The sequence below is a fragment of the Colobus angolensis genome, unplaced genomic scaffold (assembly GCF_000951035.1).
Source record: "Colobus angolensis palliatus isolate OR3802 unplaced genomic scaffold, Cang.pa_1.0 Scaffold199, whole genome shotgun sequence".
Classification (NCBI taxonomy): domain Eukaryota; kingdom Metazoa; phylum Chordata; class Mammalia; order Primates; family Cercopithecidae; genus Colobus; species Colobus angolensis.
The window spans coordinates 156,799-176,688 of NW_012115143.1; the positions used below are offsets into that span (position 1 = coordinate 156,799).

The 19,890-nt window shown below is 40.6% G+C and overlaps 2 protein-coding genes across 3 annotated transcripts in view; both read right to left on the reverse strand.

Moving 5' to 3' along the window:
- VPS39 (vacuolar protein sorting 39 homolog (S. cerevisiae)) overlaps positions 1 to 12,669 on the reverse strand; it is a 48,439-nt gene extending 35,770 nt beyond the window's left edge. For both annotated transcript variants that reach the window (XM_011941100.1, XM_011941099.1), the window contains exons 1-2: positions 12,423 to 12,669; positions 4,356 to 4,421 (exon numbers count right to left, since the gene is read on the reverse strand). In XM_011941100.1, coding sequence (XP_011796490.1) covers positions 4,356 to 4,421; positions 12,423 to 12,495 — 139 coding nt within the window. In that variant the 5' untranslated portion in view covers positions 12,496 to 12,669. The remainder of the gene's footprint in view (positions 1 to 4,355; positions 4,422 to 12,422) is intronic.
- A 2,185-nt stretch (positions 12,670 to 14,854) lies between these two features.
- TMEM87A (transmembrane protein 87A) overlaps positions 14,855 to 19,890 on the reverse strand; it is a 72,937-nt gene continuing 67,901 nt past the window's right edge. The window contains exon 20 of the mRNA XM_011941199.1: positions 14,855 to 16,067. Coding sequence (XP_011796589.1) covers positions 16,026 to 16,067 — 42 coding nt within the window. The 3' untranslated portion in view covers positions 14,855 to 16,025. The remainder of the gene's footprint in view (positions 16,068 to 19,890) is intronic.

A 19,890-nucleotide genomic window follows, 5' to 3' on the forward strand; every position in this document is an offset into this window, starting at 1 on the left:
TTTTTTTCTTGAAAGCTCTAACTTTATTGTTCACAACAAATACTGCCAGTTGTTTACCTTAAAGTAACAGATTCCCTTTGCTCATTAAAAAACAAAAACAAAACAAAAACAAAAACCTGCCAAATATCCACATGGTCTGAAAAAACCACAACCTGTCATTCTTTCAAACAAAAACAACACTCCATGAAAAAAATAGCCAGTTTAGCTCATAACTCAATCACACAAGCATTTTTCCCTCAAGACAGCCATCGCACTTCACACCTTAGCACACAGCAGAAGTACTGTATGTGTACTTCTCATATCACAAGAGATTACTAAAAAGATGTGTTGCCAAAAGTCAAAATACAAAAAAAATAACAACTTTTACTACCTAACCAAGAACATTCTTAAGTGAAACTAGCTTTCTTACACACATACACACACACACACTCACACACAACTGGCCGGGCATGGTGGTTCACGACTGTAATCCCCGCACTTTGGGAGGCCGAGACAGGTGGGTCACCTGAGGTCAGGACTTCAAGAACAGCCTGGCCAACATGGTGAAATCCTGTCTCTACTAAAAACACAAAAATTAGCCATGTGTGGTGGTGGGTGCCTGTAATCCCAGTTACTCAGGAGGCTGAGGCACGAGAATTGCTTGAACCTGGGAGGGGGAGGTTGCAGTGAGCTGAGAATGCGACACTGTATTCCAGCTTAGGTGACAAGAGTGAAATTTCGTCTCAAAAAAAAGAAAGAAAGAAAAAACAACAACAACCCATCACTTGAGGCACGGAGTTTGAGGCCACCCTGGGCAACAAGAGACACCTCATCTTTATGAGAAGTAAAACCTATCTGGGCACGTTGGTGTGTGCTGGTGGTCCTAGCTGCTTGAGAGGCTGAGGCGGGAGGATCGCCTGAGCCTGGGAGTTACAGGTTGCAGTGAGTCACAATTGCGCCACTGCACTCTAGTCTGAGTGACAGAGTGAGACCATCTCAAACAAACAAACAAACAAACACCCACGCTGAGCACATGGTGAGAATTACACAATGACTATTAGTACAGCCTGGTACCACTTTTTTTTTTCTTGCTTTTTTAAAGTCTCTATTTGAAGTTACGTGCTACTGTTCTGATTTGTGTTCAGGTGCCCACCAGTTTTAATCACCATTCCTTTTGCACCATCATTGTAAATGTCAATACGGTGGAAAAAAAAAAAAAAAACGAAATGTTTCAGTGTTTTTGCAAACTTGGTTTTGTCCTTGTAGGTCCTCTGAAAGGATCTTGGGGATCCCCAGGGGTCTAGAGACCACACTTTGAGAACGCTGCTCAGCACGACTGAAATAAACCTAGAGTTGTAAAGGCCTCAGACATGAACTAATCTAACCCCTCTCAGTTCAAGATAAGAGTAGACTGGGCTGGGCACAGTGGCTCACGCCTGTAATCCCAGCACTTTGGGAGGCTGAGGCGGGCGGATCACTTGAGGTCAGGAATTCCAGACCAGCCTGGCCAAGATGGTGAAACCCTGTCTCTAAAAAAATACAAAAAGTAGCTGGGCATGGTGGCACACATCTATAGTCCCAGAACTTTGGGAGGCTGAGGTGGGCAGATTACTTGAGCCCAGGAACTCAAGTCCAGCCTGGGCAATCTGGCGAAACCCCATCTCTACAAAAGATACAAAAATGGGTCGGGCATGTTGATGTGTGCCTGTGGTCCCAGCTACCTGGGAGGCTGAGGTGGGAGGATGGTTTGAACCCAGGAGGTTAAGGCTACAGTGAGCCAGGATAGCGCCACTACACTCCAGCCTAGGCAACAGAGCAAGACCCTGTCTCAAAAAATAAAGGAGTAAAATGAAGCCTAGAGATGTCTGTTGAGAAATGTTTATACTCATGTTTGAGAATTAACCAATTAAAAACACATTTACTAAATAATTACTAGGCTAGACATATCAGAGGATAAAAATGTCACTGGCTCAACTGAGCTCCAGGGAAATGACTCAGATCAGATCAGAGCCCATGATCCCTAGCCCTGGTCTTTTCTTGACCCTATTATCCCCTCCCTTTCCTCAGAAAGACAGTCTACCCATAGACCTATTTAGGCTTGAAATATCTCAAATCTAGAAACCAAACTAACCCTAGAACTAATTCACACAGGCCCAGGTCTATTTCTGGCCCACACCAGGCCAGAGCTGGGCCAGAACTAAACTGTTCACCAAGAGTATAGGGAAAAATGACATTTCTTGAAGAAAAAGTTTCAAATCAGAGTTTGATTTCCTAATTGTCTATATTTAAGCTACCTATGGAGAAACTGAGGCCCAGGAACATTAACTAATTTGTCAAAATTGACATGATAAAATGATCACAAAGCAAGGAATAGTCGCCACCGGGGTTCCAAGCCAGATTAACGCTCATATTACCAGTTTAGGTCTATACTGTGTTGAAAGACTTCATTTGTAAAGTCTTGTTTTCAATTTCTGATCACCACTTACATCTGAAAGTAGAGAGTCAAAAAACAGTTGTTGAATGCTGAATAAGATAAGCATTTTTAGCTTTAAAATTAAAATGTGAGCTTAATTTTAAAATTATAGACCAAGTAAATATCACAGAATGCAAATATTTTGGCTCTGAGAACTAAAAAAAAAAATTTTTTTTGAGACAAGGTCTGTTGCTAAGGCTGGAGAGCAATGGTGCGATCACAGCTCACTGCAGCCTCAACCTCCTGGGCTCAAGCGATCCTCTCAGCTCAGCCTCCACAGCAGCTGGAATTACAAGCACGTGCCACCACATCCAGCTAATTTTTAGTAGAGAGGGTGTCGCTATGTTGCCCAGGCTGGTCTCAAACTCCTGGCCTCAATCATTCCTCCTACTTCAGTCTCTCAAAGTGCTGAGATTATAGGCATGAGCCACTTCACCTAGCCAAGAATTAAAAATTTAAAACATTAAAACAAAGATCAACAACGTACTGCCCAAGGGCCAAACTGAGGCCTTTGCATGTTTTTGTAAATAAAGTTTTATTGGAACATAACCACACCTATTCATTATATATTGCTTACAGCTGCTTTCATGTTACAATGGCAGAGTTAAGTACTTACAACACTGCAAAGCCTAAAATATTTATTCTTTGGACCTTTTCAGAACAAGTTTGCTGACCCCTGATTTAGAGGACAGTTGAAAAACTTAGAAATGAAATAAATTCTCTATTTTGTTCTCTGGTTTATTTTCCTACCCTGCTGCAGAAACTGACCAGGATATCTTCCTCTTTGCCGGGTGCACTAGTAAGGTGCTTTTTCCCCCAATGTTACCCTTGCTCCAGGTTCCAAAAGAGAGCTCTATTTATCTTAAGCTATCTCTTAAGCTATTTACCAGAGAAATATATATTAGATTGAAAGGTACGAAATTAACTGCAGATTTCTGCAGAGTAGCTCCAGGGCATAATACCTCAACACATCTATTCTCCATAAAGAGAGCACAGAAATGAAAACAGGGAAGGGCAGTGAGGTACTTTCTGCCCCAATAAAAAAACACTCTTTAACAGAATACATTTCAAATACTTTAGTTATTACTCTACGTTACTGACAGTCACATTTGATTAGAACTTTAGTTTTCACAGTTTCTTCAAGCCTATTATTGCATCTGCCCCGACAACTTTGTGAGACAGAGTTTATAGAAAACTGATGTTGGAAAGAACCTGCTCACAGTCACGCAGCCAGCGGGAAGTGCACATGAACACAAACCCTGGTCCTCTCTTCCTGGTCTACCCCTCATAAGCTAACAAGATATTTTATTTTATTTTTATTTTATTTTTTTTGAGACGGAGTCTCACTCTGTCGCCCGGGCTGGAGTGCAGTGGCCAGATCTCAGCTCACTGCAAGCCCCGCCTCCCGGGTTCACGCCATTCTCCTGCCTCAGCCTCCCGAGTAGCTGGGACTACAGGCGCCCGCCACCTCGCCCGGCTAGTTTTTGCTAACAAGATATTTTAAACCAATGTTTCCTAATTTTTTTTCCTACCATCACACCATATATACAGGAATCTTATTCCCATTAATAGTATTTCTTGTTACTGGTAGTGAGTCTCCAAGAAAAGAGGAGGAAAACCACCACCTCCTCTTTCCTTAGAGACTCACTACCAGTAATAAGTAATTCAGTAATAAGTAAACCAGCAACTCATCCTCACCTCCCAGATGTAGGTAGGGCAATACAGTTTGAAGGAGAAAAGCCCTAGGCATTCTCAAGTCTTCTCCCCATTTTCTCACCGTGCTCCCTCTAACCTTCACTCTCTCTTTCAATGGTCTAGGAATAACTGATTTTACCGTCGTATACTAGCTGACTATTAAAACATTATCATTATTATTATTTTTTCATGAGCAATATGCACTTACCAACGTCCTTCCGAATCCTATAGAGAAGAAGATGTCCTTGTTTGGTTCCCACAAGAAGCCATTCCTCTGGAAAAAAAACAGCTTTGAGAAAGGTCAATCAGCTTGAGTATAACCCTATTTCTTTAGCTGGGGCTTGTCATCAGAAATCAATGTGTCAAGAAAATGAGTTGCTTTTGATAGCAGGTGTTTTGCAAAGCTAAGGAATGTTTATACGCATGTTTGAGAATCAACCAATTAAAAATACATTTATTGAATAATTACTAGGCTAGACATATCAGAGGATAAAAATGTCACTGGCTCAATTAATATTAAACTAATAAAAAAGAAGGGCTTTGTATTTTTAAGATTAAATGATTGATTTTTATTTTTTATTTATATATACTTATATTAAGATATATATCTTTAGATCTGTATTTTTAAATTCAGCTAAAAAGAATATGATGAAAGTTTATAAAATCACAAAATGGAAGTACAAATGTGAAACCAGGTATCCAACCTCAGAAATAATAGCTAAGAGGCATTCTTTAAATGCTTTTGCTTTCAGGAAAATAAATGACATAGCGTATAGGCTTACAGAATTCATTATCTCAAAAGATAGTCTAGTAGAAAATATTTAATAACAAGTGTTGATGAGAATATAAAGACATTAGAACCCTCATACACTGCTGGCAGGAATGTAAAATGGGACAGCCGCTTTGGAAAAGTCTTGCAGTTCCTCAAAAGGCTAAACATAGCTACCCTGGGAACCAGCAATTCCACTCCTGGGTACACACCCAACAGAAATGAAAACATATTCTACACAAAAACTTGTACACAAATGTTCACAGCAGTATTATTTGTAATAGCTAAAAGATGGAAACAAACCAAATGTCCACCAACTGATGAATAAACAAACAAAATGTGGCATGTCTATATAATGGAATATTAGCTAACAATGAAAAGAAAGGAAGTGTGGATATATGCTGCAACATAGATGCACCTGAAAACATGATGCTAACTGAAGGAAGCCAGACCACAAAAGGCCACATGATTCCATTTATATCAAATGTCCAGAATAGGCAAATCCACAGAGGTAGAAAGATTAGTGGTTGCCCAGGGTTGGTGGGCTTGGGGGAAAATGGAAAGTACATACTAATGGGTACTGAGTTTCTTCTAAAAGTGATGAATATGGTCTAAAATTAATTGTGGCGATAGTTGCACAACTCTGTGAATATACTAAAACCATTTAAATGTACACTTTTTTTTTAACTTTTATTTTTTTAAGATAGGGTTCCACTCTGTCGCCCAGGCTACAGAGCAGTGACAAGATCATGGCTCACTGCAGCCTCCACCTCCCTGGCTCAAGTGATCCTCTCACCTCAGCCTCCTGAGTGTGATCATGGCTCACTGCAGCCTCTGCCTCCCGGGCTCAAGTGATATGCCCACCTCAGCCTCCTGAGTGGCGACAGCTGCAGGCATGCACAACCACGCTCAGCTATTTTTTAAAACATTTTTATAGAGATGAGGGCTCACAATATTGCCAATCTGGTCTCCAACTCTTGACCTCAAGCAATGCCCCTTCAGCTTCCCAAAGTGTTGAGATTACAGGGGTGAGCCACTGTGCCCAGCCAAATTGTACATTTTAAAAGATGCTCTAGGCTAGTGGTTCTTAAACTGTAGTGTATCACAATTATTTGAGAGTTTGTTAAAACAGAACGCGAGGCTCTACCCCAGAGCTTCTGATTCAGTAGGTCTAAAAGCAGGCCCAGGAATTTTCATTTCTAACAACTTCCCAGATGATGCTGATGCTGGTGGTTGAAGGACCACATTGTGGGAGGCATTGGTCTAGGTAAAAAGAGGCTCAGAAAGAGTTTAAATAATTACCCTGATTACCAAATTACGTCATTCGAGGAAGGTAAGCATGTACAGATACTTCCTTAGCTTTTTGATAACATAAAGGTCACTCATTCCTTTCATAAACTCTCTTGATTCTGGATCTCTGTAAAATAAAATCTTGGATAATGGGACAAATAGATAACTTTTATTGCGCATGTATTGTGTTCCAGGAAATGCTAAGCACATCTGTTAGTTCACTAATCCTCACAACTATCCCTTGAAGTAAGTCCTTTTTTCCAATCGCCATTTTATAGATGAGGAAGTTGAGACCTAGGGAATACATAACTTTTCCAGAGTCACACATGTGGCAAGCAGCAGAGTTGGGATCCCAACCCCAATCTGTCTCATTCCCAACCACATGCTATGATGTACTTACTAAGGCACCCACGTCAAAAGAATGGGTGTCAGCCAAAGGTTGTCTGAAACACAGTAGTTATATTTATAAAAACAGGTCAGCATCTACATTCTTTATCCAAAGGATCAGTAATACTTCTCCAGGATGATGTTCTTAGTCATCCAGAAAAACAGAGTGATTCTACTTTCTTTGATTTGGGGTCTTAAAGGAAAGGCAGGTCACAAAAAGTAACACTGTATCCTCTTAATAACATGAAGTTGAAATCAGAAATAACAGCAGCTGTAATGAAGGCTGGAGATTTATGCTGGGACAGAACATGAAAAAGTAAAAGAATTCATTTTGTAACGCTTGCTTTGTAAAAGATATTATATTTCGAACTTTATTTATAGATATCATGATATCAGGCAATTTGGCAATACTAAAGTTGATTTTTAGGCCACCCACTGATATTTCAGATATAAATAAAATGAAGTGGAAATTTTTAAAAAATTCCCTCATGCATAAAAATCTATAACCAAAACAAAAGGCCAACATAATGTTCCCCAGCTTCCCATCCTTCTCTCTCCACTCTGTCCCCCAAAGCCCCGCCAGTTCCTGTTTTTCTTTATCTATTTTAATAGCCTCAGCTTCCTCCCAAGTTGGCCAGGGTCTATGAATTTTATCTCGAATGGTTCCTCATGACAGCCTCCTCCTGTAGAGTCTCTCCAGGGACCCCTGTGACAGCTTCAACTGGTCTCATTCACTCCATGCATTCTCTCACATTTGCTGTCAGTTATCTCAGAGCAGATCTCTGAAGCTGTCACACTGGGGCTTAAAAAATCTTAGGAAGCTACACTACCAAAATACGAAGTCAAATTCCTAAACATGACATTCAAGAGTCTGTTTTCCATTTTTATTGAAATGTTTGTTGCCAATAGATTTTTAGATTAATTTACTTTTTTTTCTTGTGAACGCAAACTAAGACATGTCAAAACACTTTTAAAAATCAAATGTCTAGGGGACGGGCATAGTGGCTCACACCTGTAATCCCAGCACTTTGGGAGGCCAAGGTGGGTGAGTCACCGGAGGTCAGGAGTTTAAGACCAGCCTGGCCAATATGGTGAAACCCCATCTCTACTAAAAAATACAAAAATTAGGCCAGGTGTGGTGGCTCACGCTTGTAATCCCAGCACTTTGGGAGGCCAAGGCGGGCAGATCACCTGAAGTCAGGAGTTCAAGACCAGTTCAATATAGTGGAACCCTGTATCTACTAAAAATACAAAAACAATTAGCTGGGCATGGTGTGTGTGCCTGTAATCCCAGCTACTCAGGAGACTGAGGCAAGACAATCGTGTCAACCCGGGAGGGAGAGGTTGCAGTGAGCTGAGATCGCACCACTGTACTCCAGCCTGGATGATAGGGCAGGACTCCTGTCTTAAAAAAAAAAAAAAAAAAAAATTAGCCAAGTGTGGTGGCGAGCACCTGTAATCCCAGGTACTGGGGAGGCTGAGCCAGGAGAATCACTTGAACCCAGGAGGCAGAGGTTGTGCCATTGCACTCCAGCCTGGGTGACAAGTGTGAAACTCCACCTCAAAAAAAAAAAAAAAAAAATCAAATGTCTATTCTACTGGTCATAAAAGGGAATCATTCTGATGTATTAAATTCACTGAAAACTTTTAAATCAACCTGATTGATTAAATGTGCCATTAGCCAGAGGACCTGTCCCATGTTGGGTCCCCCACTCTCTAAGACATGTTATTTAACACAGCTGTGCATGCACAACACAGAGAATGACAAGCCTGCAGAGCACGTGCAGCATGGGGTGGACAGTCCCTTCTGAGACTCAAGACAGTAACACACAACAGAAAGCGAGACATACTACGCAAACACATAATGCGCACGTAAGCAAAGCAGTATCAGCCCTGGAAAACTCCTGACGGCCTAACCCTGAGCCACAAGGTTGGACTTAATTCCTCCTGGGAAGGAGGGCTAGGCCCTGTTGCTCATAATTACCCTAATGGAACTCCTTCCAACAGTGCAATGTAGTCCAGCTTCATGTAATAAATTCCATTTCTGGCCCAATGCTGGCCACTGCAGGGAACATAAAGATGAATAAGATAGTAGTCACTTCCCTTCGTTGGGTAACATGGCAAATAACAGTACTTCTCATCTGGGCATAAGCCCCCAATCAGCTGCATTAGAATCACTTGGACTTATTAAAAATGCACATTCCTGGGCCCTGCACATGGAGATTCAGATTCAATGGCTTTGAGGTGGTACTCTGAAATCTACATTTTAAAATTTAATTTTGTTGGCTGGGCACAGTGGCTCACGCCTATAATCCCAGCACTTTGGGAGGCCGAGGTGGGGATCACCTGAGGTCAGGAGTTTGAGACCAGCCTGGCCAAAATGGCGAAACCCCATCTCTACTAAAAGTACAAACATTAGCCAGGCATGGTGGTGGGTGCCTGTAATCCCAGCTACTCAGGAGGCTGAGGCACAACAACGGCTTGTACAGGTACACGCCTGGGAGGTGGAAGTTGCAGTGAGCTGAGATTGTACTGCTGGACTCCAGCCTGGGCGACATAGCGAGACTCAGTCTCAAAAAATAATAAAATAAAATAAAATAAAATTTTATTATTTGTTTTTATGAGACATTTTTGTAGTTTCAAAGCTAAAACGACGAAAAGTCTAATTTCTATCATTGTCCATCTTTATCCTCTCCTCTCCCTTCTGCTATGGGCATCATTTTAGTAATTTTTGAGTTATCTTTCCATTGTTTCTCTGGAAAATATAGGTATGTATGTATATACGGACATACAGATACTCATATATACACATGAAGTCTGCACTTTTTTTACAGGTTTTGAATATACATTCAAGTTTGGGAACCAGGCTCTAGAAGCAGACATGATTTACAGGACATGTGACCTTGGAAAAATTTCTTAAATTATCTAAGCCTCAGGTTCTTCTTCTGTAAAATGGAGTCTTATTTTATAAAAGCCTAATACAGATTAGCATTTAACAACTGCAAGCTATTACTATTCATATCAACATTATTCATTAAATACATATTTAATGAATACCCACTGAGTCAGGAAACGTTTTAGGTATCCTGGATATAGCAATGTAGAAAACAAAGTTACTGCCCTGAGGGAACTTATATTCTAATGTGGAGTGAGAGATGCAATAATAATTAAATACATAAAACAACAGTAGATGGTGACCCATGATTAGAAGATAAGGCTAAGAAAACAGCACACTGGTGGATGTGGCAATCTCTTTTACATAGGATACGTAGGGAAGGTTTTGCTGATTTGGGTGACATTTCAGCAGAGAACTGAGTGAAATGAGGAATGAACCATATATACAAAGGCAAGTGAGCGCCAGGCCGAGGAAACAGCAAGTGTAAAGGCCCTGGGGTGGGTATGTGCTTTGTGCATTGATGGAACAAGGAAGGCTGTGTGGGACTGGTACCAGAAAGGCATGAGAGGTAAGTGCACAGGAAACAGGGAAGTTACCAGGGCCTCAGCACGTCAGATGTTGCCAGACAGGGTAAAGACTTTGGAACTTATTCTAGTTGTGATGTAATACCACGGAAGGGTTTTGAGCAGAGGATGGAATCAGATTTAGGTTTTCAAAGTTTCACACTACCTGGTAGATAAAAAACTGAAAATGGCACAATGGCAAATATAGGGTGATCAATGAGAAGACTACTACAGTAATTCAGGTGACAGATGATGGTGCCTTCAAGAGTAGTAATTATCAAGACAGAAATGACTGGATTTCAGATTTATTCTGGGGTAGAACACACAAGATTTGCTGATAGATGGGATATAGTGTAAAATAGAATGAAAGAAGTCAAGAACGATTCCAAAGCTTTTGGCCTTAGTCAAAGAGGTAAATAGAAATGCCACTTGCTGAGATTAAGATACAGGAGGACAGGCATGTTTGAGGGGAGAGGAATCAAGAACTGTTTTGGTTATGCTATGAGACATCCAAATGAAGATGCTGAAAAGGCAGCAGGATTCCCGGACGAACTTTGCAACCAAAGGCACAATGTAGTTAAAAAGGTGTAATGACTAGAAACAGCAATAATTACTGCTGCTCAAATCTGGAAATAAAGCACTTTTGAAGCAGGAGGCAGTTAATGGCCTCTTGTAACCTAATATGTACCAAAGCACCTTAGGAAGCAAAGAGCATTTCTCCTGTTTGGTGGGTGATCAAGAAGGCCAAAAGCTACCTATCGTTTCAAAACTGTGTTCCTGAAAACCACAGGTGCAAGGAATTTTTACTGTGACAAAGTGGAGTTACTGAGAGTCTAGGAGCGCTATGTGCTAATGGTCCAACAGGAGATCGGAGTCAAGGATTCTGACGCGCTAAGTCAAGTGTGGCAACAGCTGCATTAATCCTTAATCCCTTTCAGAAACATGTCCTTAGCTGAGTTGGGTACCCCCTCATCCATATGTCTCTAGTATCATAATCTGTTCACATGTCTTTGTCCCCTCAATGTGTGTCCTAGGAGCACAGGCACCGTTTCTTATTCATCATTGTATTACTGTCCCTAGCAAAGAGAATGGCCCATGTAGGCACCTAATACGTGTATCTGATGAAGCAATGGGGGAATTAATCCCTTCATGCAGTGTCACGTCTTTCATTTAAAAACTTTCTCCTTCTCTATTTAAATGTTTAATGAGAGCATTTAATGACAGAAATTGGTTTTCTTGAGATGTCTGGAGGAAATAGGATTCTCCTCTTAACCCAAAGGACTAGAACTGCTTACTGTGGAGGTGTGATTTTAAAGAGACCCAGAGCTGCTAAAGGAGGAAGGGTGCACATTAACATGAAAATTCCTCGTGAAAGAACCCTACAGAAGAAATCATGAAGAACTCTGCAAAGATGACTCGGTGACACCGTGAATAGCTGATGCACACAGTATCAGACACACCAAGATTCCATGAGGCCCATCATGGTTACCTATCTAGCCCAGTATAAGATCTGATTAAGGGATCTGAATCATCTTTTTACGGTCCTTGATTTCTAGGACCTAAACATTAGGAGGAAAGTTAGAAATGATTTCCTCGGTCTTTGGGGGCTGGTATCAAACCAGTCACTCATAGATAAGAGCACAATGTTCACCGTTATCCCTGAAACCTTCATTTGTATTTCAGAGCACACAAGAGATGTCTATCCCTGCCTTCTGCACTAGTCAATCCCAAAAGGACTATGCTAGTTTTTATGGGTTAGGTTTCATGACAGTCTGGAAACTCTTCCGCCTACAGAGTTAGGTAACTTAGACACTTTGGATATAAGGTAATCAACCACTTGGGTAGACTCAAAGGTTAGCTAACTACATGAGTTCCCTACAGGAATGAGAAGTGAACGAGTGATCACTATAGGGGAAAAAAAGCATAGGGTGTTAACTTGTTCTTTGCCCCCAAAACCAGGGTTGACTTTCATCTGGAAAACAACACAAATATCTGGACAACTTCAAGCCCCTGGCAGGCTGAGAACTTCTTACTGCTTTGGCCCTCTAAAATGAAGACTTCTTGGGAATCAAAATGGGCTAAAGCTGAGCACAATTAAAAAGGAAAGCTCATCCTCCCACTCTGCACAGGGAGCAAGAGCAAGGGGAACTCCCCTAAATGACTGATCACTGGGATCACCCAAGCAGCCCCATAGACATCTATGTCTACAGCCGGTGGTCATCTCTCTGCTTTCTCTCATCCCAAGCCCCTCTCGGATAGCATCCAACCGAAGCCCACACGGATGAACGCCTGTCCACTTCCCCGGCCTCAGAAAAGCTCCGGGCCGCTCCTGTGCTGACTCCGCCTCGGCCCCGCGGCCCCTCGGCTCACCCCAGGCAGCGAGACAGTCGATTTGCAGAGGCAGCTTTTCTAGGATCGGCACTGGCTCGAAAGCGTCGTGCATGGCGGGAAGGGGAGAGTCGCCACCGCCGTCTCGCCCACAGTGTTCCAGGCCGGGTTGGGGTCCGGAACGAGGCTGCGCTAAGAGTAGACCAGGATCCGGCCAGGTGGCTCCCCAGCTACAGGCCCTTCAACAACACAGCCATCGTCAACCCCGGACTTCCTGCTGGTTAGGCCCGCCCCTTCCGCAGTCGAAGTCCCGCCCCTTCCTCCCAGTGCACTCTCAAGGAATTGACTTGTTGCTGAGTTGCCATCGTCACTGTGGGCGCAGAGCCACTCTATCCCGAGTAGCCATGGGCTTACCATAGAAGGAGCAAACTCTTAATCTTAGAACTGTTTTAGGCAGTGGGCGTGATGGTTAAAAACTCGGCCTTTGGCGTCACACCTCAGACTGAGATCTACCAATTAGGAAATCAGCTGTGATTTAGAAAATTTATTTCGAACCATACTTTCCTAATCTGCAAAATGATGTGTGTAAATACCTGTGATCCAGTATCGTGAGCGCTTAGCAACACCTGACACACCCCTAAGCTCTCAATAAATGGTAGCTTTAGTATTACCATTACATCCCAATTAGTACAAGCACCTTACCTTTATGCTTTCATGGTTGTTCTAGACCAGCAACAACAGCAGTAGCAGCAGCACCTGTGAACTTGTTAGAAATGCAAAGTTTCAGGCCCATTCCAGTTCTACTGAATCTGAAACTCTGGAAGGGAACAGTAATCTATGTTTTAATAAACCCCAAGGTGAGTCCATGCATTTAAAAGCTTGAGAACCACTATCTTAGGCTAGGGTTGTTCAGTGGTAGCACTACCCACCTTTAGGACAGGATAATTTCTTGTTGGGGGAGGGGGCATGTTCTGTGCAATGTAAGGTGTTTAACAGTATCCTTAACCTCCACCCACCAGATGCCAGTATCTTCCCTACAGAGGTATAAAAATGTCTCTTTGCTGTATGTCCTCTGGAAGGCAAAATCACCCTGAGAACCATTTGAGGCCAATGCTTTTCAAATTTAATGTGCATACAGATCACCTAGAGACAGTGTTAAAATGCCTCTTCTGATTCAGTAGGACCAGAGTAAGACCCTCAATTGAGCACCAAAAATCTCCCAGATGTCGCTCGTCCCTGGATCACATTTTGAGTAGCAAGAGTTTAGGCAACAGATGATTCACTAACTCTTGGAAGTGAGTGAAATAAGCCTCCTTTTAATTTGATGATCACATTCCTACCAATTCAACTTTCCCAAGTTGTGTCTTACATCCTAATATTCCTTTTAGGAAGGTGTCATGGCTCTTCCTCCTACAGGACCCAGGACCTGTACTGTCTGAGGTTACCTTAGTATTCCCCTTGAAGACTTAAAAAACAACTTAGTTTGAGCTGCAAGGATGATCTATATCTGGTAATTTCCCCCTAGGAAAACATCAGATCAAAAAATTAAGCATTTGGGTTTAAAGCAAAAATGTAAAAGAAAAAGGGTAAATCTATGATATGAAGCCAAAAAAACTGGTCCTGGTCATTTTATTTTTACACAGTATCAATTTCTTCATATGTAAACTAGGAATACTTGTCCCATCTTTGCCAAATGCTGTTCTGATAATCAAGTGAAAGTACACTTTCAAGTAGTCATAAACACAAAAATTGCTAAACAAATCCTGTGTTACAGCTGATTTTCACCATAGAAGCTGATCACCTTCTTAAAAATTTAGAATTACCAGCTGTTGTGCCGGAAGAAGGTCTAGTACCTTTTTGTTCAGGCCCAAAACCCTGAGGTTTATATTGTTTTACAGATTAGTGTAAAGCTATAAATTTCTTCTGAACCTGTCCTAAGAAATGACACACTATATCCATTCCCAGTAATACAGAAAGCTGTTAACTAGAATTATCAGGGCCCAAGCTATAGAATTTGTACTATACACTCCTACTTAACACAAGGGTTTTTTTTTTCCTAGTCTCAAGTCAACATCAAACCAGCCTAAAAAAATAATTTGACCAACTATCTTGCTGCATTACAACTATTATTCATCTGTTAAGTTTTAATATGCAATAGCAGCATGTAACAGTACCACCAGCCTTTGGCTAATGAATTAGCATGAGAATATAGTCAGTTCTTCAGACTGCTGTTCCCCAGAGATACTTCCCAGGAAACTTTTTTTAAAATCACCATAGCAAAGAGTTGTAGAGAAACTACCTAAGGATTAACACTTTCACTGCAGTATGAGTTAGTGAAGATTGTGGTCATGTGGTCATTGGTTTTAACAGAAAATAAGATAATCTAGAATAAAAGCCATGGAAGGAAATGTTTCATGAGTTTGAGAGAAAGGGTCTTCAGAAAAAGTTTGAAAAAAATGAGAAAAATACATTAATTTTGTTAAATTTTTTTATATTAAAAAGTGGCATGAACTTTTTATGTAGAACAAAAATCTTGGGAAGGCAAAATTGGATAAAACCATTAAAACAGAAATAGAGTGCTTCAAATGAATCCCATCACCTTGTGATGTCCCTTATAAACAGGCTCTAAACCAATACCAGATACCAGAACAGTCCATCCTAAAGAATGAGCAGCAGTCCAGGGCCTCCACACTACTTCATGCAACAACTGTTTAAATTAAGCCAGCAGGACCTGTTTCCTTTGTATAAGCTACCACTTCTGAAGCATTACAGTTCCTCTAGCATGGTGCTCAATCACAGCACTTGGAGCACCTCTCTGCATAAAGGCAAGCAAAACATTGCCTAGGACCCTGCAATGCCACCCTTGGAGGCTTACAAAACAGTAGTTAAAAGTTTCGGAGTGTGCACCACATTGCCAGCAATGGGATGTGTCACAATAGCAGATGTCAAAAGAGTTAAGCTAATATTTCTCTTTAAAGTACATCTGAAATAGAAAAATCTTTAATATACACCATTTGTAAACAAAATTGCACTTGATTTTGCTTTTTTAAATGATCTGAATCATACTGTAACAGTTTATCTTTTTTTTTTCTTTTGATCACTCATAGAATTATGGCTCCTTAACTCAGAAGGACCCTTTTTTCTCAAAACAACCTCTGCGAGATGTAACCTTGACTTCCCAGGAAAATTAAAGGTAGTTAACAATTTCCCCCATCACCTAAGTAACTCCCTAAATAAATAAAAATTACAGGCAGTTGCTCCTGGAGATTACATATTATGGTGTTGATGACAGTCCTTTAGAAGACGTTAAACTTTTTAGTTTGTCAGATTAAAAAAATGAAACATTACAGAAAGTTCAGGAACAACATATTTAAGTTGCATGAACATCCAGTCAGAGTCTGGGAGGAAAGGGGGCATCAGTGTTGTAAATATGAAGCTTGCAGATTTTTCTCATCTTATGAACTTGTTTTCAGTAAGATGTTCTCTTTGTTCTGACACCTCTTGCCAACTCCAATGCCCAAAGATCAAGGAACAGATCAGGATGTCATTGCTTCCTTTAATCCCATGGAGCCGTACAGAAGACTGACACAGATGCTGATCTCTTCCCTGATAGGAGCCATCTTTAACTGCAAATCTTCCCATTCCTTACTCCATTTTGGACCTTTCAAAGTGTGTGATCATTCGTTCCTAGGGACAAAAAAGGTTTAAGTATATTAGGTTAAAATGATCTATATTCCAAATATCTTCTATACAGACTATCCAAGCAAACATCTTCCACGAGTACTTGTTTATGTTAATTAAATGTTTAGAGAAATGGTTCCTAAACATTTCTGAAGATTTTGAACATACAGATGTCTAGACCTCACCCAAGAACAACTAAATCAAAAGCTCTAGGCTTCGGGACAGCAAATCAGCACTCAGAAGGAAATGTATAGCATCAGTTAAGATGACTAAACAAATATTTACATAAGATTAGGCTTTAATAAAAATGTGTACTTCCTCTAATTCAGGAATTTAACTTGAAGACCCAGTGAAGGATGAGGGCAAAGATGTGCACATAGTTAACACTTTGCACTTTAGAATGGTTAGGAAGGTAGATTTCTTATGTGTTTTTTACTATAATTTTTAAAAATCATGTAAAAAATAAAATTACATTTAATTTAATATAGTATTTACAGTATCCCATTTCAATTACAATAATTAATGCACTACCATTAAATTTCCCTTCTTAGGCAATTTTATTTATTTATTTTTTTTGAGACGGAGTCTCGCTCTGCCGCCCAGGCTGGAGTGCAGTGGCCGGATCTCAGCTCACTGCAAGCTCCGCCTCCCGGGTTTACGCCATTCTCCTGCCTCAGCCTCCGGAGTAGCTGGGACTACAGGCGCCCGCCACCTCGCCCAGCTAGTTGCAATTTTATACCTTAGAGTTAATTTTCATTTTTCTTCTGCTTCATTTGCTAAGTACCTCTCACTGTTGTATCACAAACTGACAGAACTACAAATCCTTTTTGAATATAATCAATCACATCAGATAATCTATAGATGTTTCCCTTTTTCTTAAAAATATCCTTTCTGATGCTCTCTGTTCTCTACTCCATCCAAGCCTGTTGCTCAGCTGCCAACCTGAGAATTTCTTACATCATACTGGGAATTTTTCTTGGACCCTTTATTTCCTAGATCCCAAGTCTTTTTCTTAGCTTCCTCATTTTTGTGGAGAACATTTTCTACTGCTTTCCTCAGAAACTGCATATAGGACATCAATTATTTTACTTCTTGTGTGGCTGGAAACATCTTTATTTTACCCTCATAATGATAGTTTAGTTGAGTACAGAATTCTAGGTTGAAAATAATTCAAAGGCTTTGTTCTGGCTTCCAAAGATGTTGTTGAAGAGCCTTATGCCATTTTGATTCCTGGTCCATCATGTAAATTGTTTCTCCTGTAATTCATTTAAGTTCTTTTTCAGTTTTAAGTGAAAAAAAGGCCTTGGAGAAAGTGATGTCAGCAAGATGACAGAACAGGAAGTCCTGGACCCTCCTTCCCCCTACAGACACACTGATTCAATAACACATGGAAAAATTCCCTTTGTGAGAAATCCAGAAACCAGTTGAGGGTCTTCTGCACTACAGGAAAGCATGAAACCAGCTGTATCAAAGTCAGCAGAAAAATCTGAGACACTCTCTTGCCATAATTCTTCCCTTCCCATGGACCCAGTACAGTACCACATGATAGGGTGGAAACCCTCAGCTCCCAGCTTCTTTTTGGAGAGGGAAGGAAATGACTGGAATGTACACCCAACATTCTGACTTTTCTGGAACCTGCACAAGAGACTGTTCTCTGTCTTGCCTGAATCCGAGAGTTAACAACAAACGGCCCAGGTTGGAAGTTGCTGAAATCAAAAGTGGAAGTTTGGACTAGCAAGTATGAGCTCACTACAGCCCCTCCCCCAGCTCAGTGCAGAGTAAGCAGGTAGAATCCCCAACATCCCCAAATCCCAGCTTTTCCCTAGGGAGGAGAGTTGGACTGTGAAAAAGTTCCAACTTTGTAAGAGGTTAGCTGAGGGAATAGTTTCTGTAGGGAATGGTTTGAAGCACAGATGGGACCAGTATACTTTAGGTGCCTGGGGTCAGTATAAATAAAAAAGAGCTGGGCTATGCCACTGGCTCCAGGAGACCCATGATACAGCAGATAAACACAAAAGGGGGCAAGAGATTATAAATTCCCGGGGAGGGAAAAAGCCAGCAAATCCCTCTGATTGGGAATATATATGCAGAAGTCCAGAAAAGATATAATACAGAGTGGGTTAGAGAGGTCCTCAGAATCTCCATGCAGGATGAGTGGTGAGGGTGTTCTCCTGTACAATGCCAGTCCATGAACACGGGAAAGGTAACTGTTTTTTTCTAATGCACTGAAACCAACACAAAGAATTAAGGAAAATGGAGAATCAGAGAAACATGGCCCAAACAAAGGAAGAAGATAAATCTCTGGAAACCAACCCCGATGAAACAAAGGTATAGGAATTATTTGAAAGACAATGCAAAATAACTATCATGAAGATTTAAACAAACTCAGGAGAACAATGCATGAACAAAGTAAGAATTTCAACAAAAATATACAAAACATTTTTTAAAATATGCCAACAAATTGGATAACCTAGAACAAAATATATAGTTCCTAGAAGTATACAACCTACCAAGACTGAATCATCAAGGAATAGAAAATCTGGGGGGGGGGGGGGGGAGGAAAGAAAAAACACAACCTGGTAAGACCTACAAGAAGAAACAAGATTCCATTAGTAATCAAACACACCCCAACAAAAAAGCAGCCCAGGACCAGATGGCTTCTTTAGTTGAGTCCTACCAAGTATTTAAAGACAAAGTAACACTAATCCTTCTTAAACTCTTTCAAAAAAATTCAAGAGGAAAAAATGTATTTGGAAGGATCTTCCAAACTTATTCTGTGAGGCCAGCATTACCCTAATGCCAAAGCCAAAGACATGACAAGAAGAGAAAACGACAGGCCAATATCCCTGATGAGCACAGACGCAAAAACCTTCAACAAAACGCTGGAAAACAGAATTCAATGGCACATTAAAAGAATCATACACTATGACCAGGTGGAACAAAATAGAAAGCCCAGAAATAAAACTTCACATATATGGTCAACTGATCTTGGAAAAGAGAGACAACACTGCACAGTGGGGAAACTGATAGTTTCCTCAACAAATGGTGCTGGAAAAACTAGATATTCACATGAGAAAGAATAAAAGTAACTCATCTTCATGATACATAAAAATCAATTCAAAATAGATTAAAGACTTAGCCAAGTCAAAATAGATGAAGGAATTAGACATAAGATCTGTAAACCACAAAACTCCTAGAAGACAACCTAAGTTTCTTGAAATTGGTCTTGGCCACTGCCAAGTCTTGGCTATGACACCAAAAGCACAAAGCAACAAGAGCAAAACAGACCAACGGGACTACATCAAACTAAAAAGCTTCTGCAGAGCAAGGGAAGCACACAACAGAATGAAAGGCAACCTACAGAATTGGAGACAATATTTGCATACCACATACAGTCATGTATCACTTAATGACAGGGATACATTCTAAGAAGTGTGTCATTAGGCAATTTCATAGTTGTGTGAACTTCACAGAATATACTTACACAAATCTAGATGTTATATAGCCTACTACGTACCTTGGCTATATGGTATAAACCTATTGCTCTAGGCTAAAAACCTATACAGCATGTTACTGTACTGAATACCAAAGGCAACTGGAATATAATGGTAAGTATTTGGGTACCTAAAGATATCCAAACATTGAAAAGGTACAGTAAAAATACAGTATTATTTTATGAGACCACTGTCATATATGTGGTCTGTTGCTGACTGAAATGTGGCATAGGACTGTTTCTGATAAGGATTAATATCCAAAATATATAAGAAACCCCTACAATTCAACAGCAAAAAAAATCAACTAACCTGATTAAAAACTGGGACAGGGACTG